Source organism: Oncorhynchus clarkii, chromosome 12 (assembly GCF_045791955.1).
Source record: "Oncorhynchus clarkii lewisi isolate Uvic-CL-2024 chromosome 12, UVic_Ocla_1.0, whole genome shotgun sequence".
NCBI classification, from domain to species: Eukaryota; Metazoa; Chordata; class Actinopteri; order Salmoniformes; family Salmonidae; genus Oncorhynchus; species Oncorhynchus clarkii.
Genome location: NC_092158.1, coordinates 14,529,089 through 14,537,745, shown reverse-complemented (window position 1 = coordinate 14,537,745; position 8,657 = coordinate 14,529,089). Strand labels below are relative to the sequence as shown.

The 8,657-nt window shown below is 40.8% G+C and overlaps 1 protein-coding gene across 1 annotated transcript; it reads left to right on the top strand.

Moving 5' to 3' along the window:
- Positions 1–4,514: 4,514 nt before the first annotated feature.
- Positions 4,515–6,265, top strand: LOC139421874 (zinc finger and BTB domain-containing protein 26-like). Its single transcript, XM_071173003.1, has 2 exons — positions 4,515–5,597; positions 6,074–6,265. Exons 1-2 carry the CDS (start codon positions 4,515–4,517, stop codon positions 6,263–6,265), a joined length of 1,275 nt encoding a protein of 424 aa, XP_071029104.1.
- Positions 6,266–8,657: the final 2,392 nt, after the last annotated feature.

Here is an 8,657-nt window from a genome sequence, read left to right as displayed (position 1 = left end):
AAAGCTCTCCATCAACACAGTGGAGTGGTCACAGTCGGACATTGAGGCCTTCTTGGGAGGTGATTGTCTCTCTGGACACTAATCATTGTCACAATGAACAATTATTGGAATATGAGTGTGTCTGCTTGTCTCTTTCCTCTACTGTACTATCCTCAACCAGCCAAGCCACACGGGCTGAGGAGACCAGGGTGTGTGTGGGACTTTCCCAGCGACAAACCCTCTAAGCTCCCTGACACACATCAGAAGAAGGGACTGACTGATGAGGGTGGGCGCCACACTATGTGCCCAGCCCAAAGTTTCTTCTTCCTTCCATCCTTAATAACGGCCACTTTCAGAGATCTGTTAAACCCTACTATTGGCATGGCGTGAGCTGAGGCAGACTGAGAGGACTGTGAGGCAGCCAGACATAGTACAGGAGAGATTCCGTCCCACTCTCATTCATAAGTTTATGATAAACAGACGTCTATGACAGATGTCTATGACAGATGTTCATTCGTCTGTCTGTCTGTCATAGGCATCTATCTATCATAAACTCATGGACGAGAGACAGACAGACAGATGTGTTTCAGAAGACACTATAAACATGTACACGCTGCCTGTGTGTGCAGTCGTGTGTGACACACCTGTCCTAAGGAGATGTGTCTGTCTGGGCGGTGCACCACTACATGAGCCTCTGGAAGCCTTATTGATGAGCCAGATTAAGGCCTGTATAATGACTGTGTAATAATGACTGTGTAGTAATGTTTGGCAATGACTGTTATTATTATTATGGTGGTGATGAACAACACCTCCCCCTGTCTCTCTGTCTGGGTTCTGCCTACAGTAGAGTTTCTCCGGAGGTCAGATAAGGTCTTGGAAGTCTGAGGCTATTGTTGTTTCTTAAGAGGCTCCAGTCAACAAATTAGACTATAGTTAATTCAATGTGTCATTCATCTTCAATCCCTTGTCCCGATATGAAAGGTAAATAATTACTACATCCTAACCCAGCTTGTCAAAGCTGTGATGCTGATCAGACATTTATTTTCTACAACTCAACAGACATAGAGAAACAGGTCTCGGCATGCTCCTCCACATCATTATATTTTGGGTCCTCGTAATCTGCTGGACCACTAAGGATGGGGAAAAGTGTAGCATTCACAACTTTAAAATGCCTGTAAGCCCCGAGGCAAGATAGTTACTGTAGCGTCATCAGACTAGGCCAGTTACAGGCTTTTCTCCTTCAAGCCATTATCTCCTTGAGGAATATACTATATATTCTTGTAAGAGAAACAATCAAACGTCTGTGGTTGTTGTCAGAACAACAAAGGCATTTAAGACTAAAAGAGAGCTGTGTTTTGATGTTCAACCACAGCCATGATTAGCCTACATGGACAGCTGTGCTCCCGATCCCATATCCATCTGTTTGGCCAGCACTCGTCTTGACCAACTATCAATTCAAATCAAATCAAATGTTATTAGTCACATGCGCCGAATACAACAGGTAGAACTTACTGTGAAATGCTTACTACAAGCCCTTAACCAACATGTAGACCTTACAGTGAAATGCATACTGACAAGCCCTTAACCAACAGGTGTAGGTAGACCTTACAGTGAAATGCTGACTTACAAGACCTTAACCAACAGGTGTAGGTAGACCTTACAGTGAAATGCTTACTTACAAGCCCTTAACCAACAGGTGTAGGTAGACCTTACAGTGAAATGCTGACTTACAAGACCTTAACCAACAGGTGTAGGTAGACCTTACAGTGAAATGCTTACTACAAGCCCTTAACCAACAGGTAGACCTTACAGTGAAATGCTTACTTACAAGCCCTTAACCAACAGGTGTAGGTAGACCTTACAGTGAAATGCTGACTTACAAGACCTTAACCAACAGGTGTAGGTAGACCTTACAGTGAAATGCTTACTACAAGCCCTTAACCAACAGGTAGACCTTACAGTGAAATGCTTACTGACAAGCCCTTAACCAACAGGTGTAGGTAGACCTCACAGTGAAATGCTGACTTACAAGCCCTTAACCAACAGGTGTAGGTAGACCTTACAGTGAAATGCATACTACAAGCCCTTAACCAACAGGTGTAGGTAGACCTTACAGTGAAATGCTTACTACAAGCCCTTAACCAACAGGTAGACCTTACAGTGAAATGCTTACTACAAGCCCTTAACCAACAGGTAGAACTTACAGTGAAATGCTTACTACAAGCCCTTAACCAACAGGTAGACCTTACAGTGAAATGCTGACTTACAAGACCTTAACCAACAGGTAGACCTTACAGTGAAATGCTTACTTACAAGCCCTTAACCAACAGGTAGACCTTACAGTGAAATGCTTACTGACAAGCCCTTAACCAACAGGTGTAGGTAGACCTTACAGTGAAATGCTGACTTACAAGACCTTAACCAACAGGTGTAGGTAGACCTTACAGTGAAATGCTTACTACAAGCCCTTAACCAACAGGTAGATCTTACAGTGAAATGCTGACTTACAAGCCCTTAACAAACATGTAGACCTTACTGTGAAATGCTTACTTACAAGCCCTTGACCAACAGGTGTAGGTAGACCTTACCGTGAAATGCTTACTTACAAGCCCTTGACCAACAGGTGTAGGTAGACCTTACCGTGAAATGCTTACTTACAAGCCCTTGACCAACAATGCAGTTTTAAGAAAATATTTACGAAATAAACTAAAGTAAAATATCAAATTAAAAAAGAAATGAACAATAACAAGGCTATATATATATAGGGGTACCGGTACCGAGTCAATGTGCGGGGGTAGAGGTTAGTGGAGGTCATTTGTACATGTAAGTAGGGGTATATTGACTGTGCATAGATAATAAACAGTAGCAGCTATGTAAATAGTTCAGGAGGCCATTTGATGAATTGTTCATCAGTCTTATGGCTTGGGGATAGAAGACTGCAATTAACTGTTATTTCCTTGGCAGCTCTTAGCCTACATTTTTGCCTTTATGTGGAACAACTCAACAAGCTTTTTGAAATGAGATGTTCTGGTCCCCCATTGGTCAGTTCAGAGAAAGGATCCGAGACCTCTATGTTGATAAATGTGTCTGTTTTTCTTCATATGTTTTGTAATTTTGTATATTGCATGTTGTATATATATGTTTGATGTATTTATGCAGGGCTCATCTGAAGAAGAGAGCCTGGTCTCAGTATAGCTTCCCTGTCCAAATAGAAGTTTAATAATAATAATAACCTAATTTGGAAAGAAATGACAAGAATGCTTCAGGGGATATTACTGTAGCAACAAATATAACGCCCTAAGGCAAATTCTGCAAGAAAAAGTATTAAGTTAATGCTAGCCCCCCCCCCCCCCCCCCCCCCCCCCCCCCCCCACTCCCCATACATATATACACACAATCATCTAAATATATTTTTGGGTGAATCAAGCAGATATATTGTAGGGACTCAGTGTGTCTCTCATCTGGTGATGTTAAGTCATTTACATCAGACACTTGATCATTGGCTTGCCTCTGTGGCTGCTCTATTGTTTGTGTGGACTTCCCTCTAGTGGTGAAACCTTGACATGACAGCAGATAAAGAATACAACCGTTACTTTTGCTACTTTTGTTATTTCATTATATTCCATTCCATGTATTCAGTAGGTCGATGAAATTATAAAAGACAAAGGTAAATTAGGTAAATTATCGTCAATATCTTGTAGGCTAACTGTCTTGTAATACTAGGTTGCAGGAGTGACACACATGATGAGGAATAATTACTTCATGATCTGAGGATTAAATGAGAGCCACATGAAGGTGGAACAATTTTAGAAACTCAAGCGCATATCACACATATCGCAGGAATGACATAATATTAACGTTAGTGTTCTCATCACCCATCTGAGGGGACCAAGGCATTTCAGCATGTGCTACTATCAAGCGCTCCTGCGCACAATAAACGAAGTGCGTGCGTTTGGAACGCCCAGGAAACAGGAAGTGATCCGCAAGCGACTCTCTTTTTTTGTGAATGAGCGGTGCTCGCTTGATGATGCTTCAGAGATGCGGAGATGATTACAGACATTTGTCAGCCTACACAATTATAGACAACATATAATTCGTCACCCACCCTAGGCTACGTACTGTATTCAGGAGAAGGAAGAAGAGTAGACTAGGGACTCTACTTCATTACTCATATCAGGCGAGTTTGAAATATGCAATCTCTTATGCTGCATCATTCAACTACAACAATACACTGTCTGTAATTCATGACCAGATTGTTTTCGAACGTATTGTTCAGTTGATAATTGTCGGATATGCAGTAGCACTCGTCATGAAGATACAAGATCCCCACATGAGAAAAAGCACATTTTCAGTCACTGACTGGCCTGTAACTTTTAGATAAATAAAATAGCTCTTCTATAAAAAAAAAACGATGAAAAATATATTTACGGGCAAAATACGTTTTGTGTCAGTAGAAAGGTACCTCATAAACAGTAACAACTATGTAATGATGATGTTATAACATTGTAATTACAGAGAGAGAGAAGAGCACCACCATGTCATCTTCATTCTCAGACACACTCCAGTTCCGTTTCTCCAGCCCCGTCCACGATGATTCCATCCTGCAAAAGATGAGCCTGCTGAGAGAGGACCGACGCTTCTGTGACATCACCCTCGTCCTCGGATCAGGGTCGTTCCGCTTCCCGGGTCACCGGGTGGTCCTGGCGGCCTCCTCTGCCTTCCTCCGGGACCAGTTCCTGCTGCATGAGGGGAGCCGGGAGCTGCTGGTGACTGTGGTGCCCAGTGCGGAGGTGGGCCGTCGGCTGCTCCTGTCCTGTTACACAGGCCACCTGGAGGTCCCTCTGAGGGAGCTGGTCAGCTATCTGACGGCAGCGAGCGCACTGCAGATGAGCCACGTGGTGGAGAGGTGTGCCCAGGCCGTCTCTCAGTACCTGGACCCCACCCTTGCCCACCTGAAGCTGGAGAGGAGCCCAGAGACCGAGGGAACCCCTCTACCACCACCAGACAGCGTTAAACCCCAACCCAGCTCAGCAAGTCTGGACGAGAGGGAGGTGGAGGGGGAGACCCAGGAGGACCCAGAGGACAGGGACCACAGCCTGACCTCAGAAGACACTATGGACAGTGTCCACATGGTACACACTAACAGCACGTACCCTTACAGCCCGTACCCTTACCCGACGGGCGCTCACAGACGCAAGCAGCGCCCGCCCACGCCATGCAGAGAGTATAGGAAGAGGACCTTCCCCCCAGCAGGAAGTCCTGCCCACAGCAGTTCAGGATTGGCTGACAGCTCCCAGGACCAGGAAGTGGACAGGGACTCTGGAGAGGACATATACATGCTTGCTGCTCGTCATATGCAGGGCGCTGGGGGCGGATCTCCCGAGTCCTCCTTTAGAGTTCTGACGGGGGCAGAGTTTTCAGGACGGGGACAGGAGATGCTCCTCCAGAGACCCTACCTGTGCAGGAAGTGTGACCGAGGGTTCCACCACCTGGACAGCTACGTGGGACACCTAAAGGAACACAGGCTCTACCCGTGTCTTCTCTGTGGGAAGAGCTTCAGCCAGAAAAGCAACCTGACCCGACACATCAGGGTTCACACAGGGGTCAAGCCTTTCCAGGTGAGTGGAACACATCCCTCCACCTTTACTGTGTTTAAAGCACTTTGAGCATCTTGACAAGCTCCTATGTGACTCAGTTGGTAAGCGTGTGGGGCTGTCAATGCCAGGGTTGTGAGATGTACAGTGGGGCAAAAAAGTATTTAATCAGCCACTAATTGTGCAAGTTCTCCCACTTAAAAAGATGAGAGAGGCCTGTAATTTTCATCATAGGTACACTTCAACTATGACAGACAAAATGAGAAAATAATATCCAGAAAATCACATTGTAGGATTTTTTATGAATTTATTTGCAAATTATGGTGGAAAATAAGTATTTGGTCACCTACAAACAAGCAAGATTTCTGGCTCTCACAGACCTGTAACTCTCCTTTAAGTATTTTAGTATTGTTTGTATGAAATGTATTGTAATCTGCTTTGGATGTAACTGTCTGCTAAATTTCATATATTATTATTCTATTACTATATTATTATTCCAGTGCCCGCTTTGCCACAAGACCTTTTCCCAGAAGGCCACGCTGCAAGACCACCTTAACCTCCACACAGGGGACAAGCCACACAAGTGCAACTACTGCGCCATCCACTTCGCACACAAACCAGGCCTCCGGCGCCACCTCAAGGACATCCATGGCAAGAGCAGCCTTCAGAACATGTTTGAGGAGGTGGTGTGAGCCTGGGAGCTGCTGGACTTCTGCAGCAAGAGACTTCTGAGTTAAGCATACCAGTGCCTAAATGAAAACTACAGAGAATTAGAACTACAAAGAATTAAAACTACAGAGAATTAGAACTACAAAGAATTAGAACTACAAATAATTAAAACTACAGAGCATTAGAACTACAAAGAATTTAAACTACAGAGAATTAGAACTACAAAGAATTTAAACTACAGAGCATTAGAACTACAAAGAATTTAAACTACAGAGAATTAGAACTACAAAGAATTAAAACTACAGAGAATTAGAACTACAAAAAAATCCAACTACAGAGAATTAGAACTACAATGAATTTAAACTACAGAGAATTAGAACTACAAAGACAAGGAGGAAACTAGTGTAAATGTATTGCACTCAATGTGTACTCAATATGCCAGTATATATTCAACTTGTCTGCCTCTTTAATGATGTAGCGAGAGTTTTAGCACAGACCCATGTCTAAATGAAAACTATGTAGAAGAACAGGCCAGGAGGGAGAAGTAGACTAAACTAGAGTGGATTGAAAAGATATTGAAATGACCAACTGAAGATGATCTTCCACTAGTTTGCCTCTTTCCTAATGTGATGTTTTTGCACTTTATTTTCTCCCCCCATCCAGAGACTCTAATGAGTGTTTTGATGGACTAGCACAGGAACATACAGAATCAGTCAACAAACTGTAGCTACATCACTGCTATTTATATTTTTGTGCATTAGAGTGTGTACCCACGTGTGTGTGTGTGTGTGTGTGTGTGTGTGTGTGTGTGTGTGTGTGTGTGTGTGTGTGTGTGTGTGTGTGTGTGTGTGTGTGTGTGTGTGTGTGTGTGTGTGTGTGTATTTGTGTGTATGTATTTGTGTGTGTGTGTGTGTGTGTGTGTATTTGTGTGTGTGTGTGTGTATTTGTGTGTGTGTGTGTGTATTTGTGTGTGTGTGTATGTGTGTACTGTAAGAGAAATGTGTCCACCTGTCTGTGTTTCTTTATGATAGATATCTGCTGCTTTGATATATGGCCGTGACGCACAACACCTCGAAGGATCCCATGTGTGTGTTTTATTAAGATGATGTTATTAAGATGATGTTGTTAAGATGATGTTGTTAAGATAATGTTATTAAGATAATGTTGTTAAGATGATGTTGTTAAGATAATGTTATTAAGATAATATTATTAAGATGATGTTATTAAGATGATGTTGTTAAGATAATGTTATTAAGATAATGTTGTTAAGATGATGTTGTTAAGATAATGTTGTTAAGATAATGTTATTAAGATGATGTTGTTAAGATGATGTTGTTAAGATAATGTTATTAAGATAATGTTGTTAAGATGATGTTGTTAAGATGACATTATTAAGATGGTGTTATTAAAATAATGTTATTAAGATGATGTTGTTAAGATGATGTTGTTAAGATAATGTTATTAAGATAATGTTGTTAAGATGATGTTATTAAGATGATGTTGTTAAGATGATGTTGTTAAGATAATGTTATTAAGATAATGTTGTTAAGATGATGTTGTTAAGATAATGTTATTAAGATAATATTATTAAGATGATGTTATTAAGATGATGTTGTTAAGATAATGTTATTAAGATAATGTTGTTAAGATGATGTTGTTAAGATAATGTTGTTAAGATAATGTTATTAAGATGATGTTGTTAAGATGATGTTGTTAAGATAATGTTATTAAGATAATGTTGTTAAGATGATGTTGTTAAGATGACATTATTAAGATGGTGTTATTAAAATAATGTTATTAAGATGATGTTGTTAAGATGATGTTGTTAAGATAATGTTATTAAGATAATGTTGTTAAGATGATGTTGTTAAGATGATGTTGTTAAGATGATGTTATTAAGATGAAGTTGTTAAGATGATGTTATTAATATGATGTTATTAAGATAATGTTATTACGATTATGTTGTTAAGATGACATTATTAAGATGGTGTTATTAAAATAATGTTATTAAGATGATGTTGTTAAGATGATGTTGTTAAGATGGTGTTGTTAAGATGATGTTGTTAAGATGATGTTATTAAGATGATGTTGTTAAGATGATGTTTTGGTTTTACTACTTGACTTGTGAAGCACCTGAAAATAATGAGGTAGTTTTATGCTGATTGACAAATCAGACATTGCTAATTTTAGGTAACTTTGCAAATGTAACATTAGCTGTCTCTTTTCATATGAATATTGCATAATGTCTCATTGATTTAATGTGTGTCTGTTTAAATCAGCAGTTCTCTTGTCATGGTTGTAGTTCTTTTAACTGCATACTGCGTTGTAGACTTTTATAGATGGCCACAAGGTGGCACCTGCAGTATCGGATGATGTGAATTTCATCTTTCTGACATTTCACTTGGAATAAAGAGT

What these genes read in the sequence shown, in the direction of transcription:
- LOC139421874 (XM_071173003.1), top strand. Translation starts at nt 4,515, where the DNA reads ATGTCATCTTCATTCTCAGACACACTCCAGTTCCGTTTCTCCAGCCCC. An exon ending in CAGGGGTCAAGCCTTTCCAG is followed by an intron (nt 5,598 to 6,073) that starts GTGAGTGGAACA and finishes TTATTATTCCAG; the next exon opens with TGCCCGCTTTGCCACAAGAC.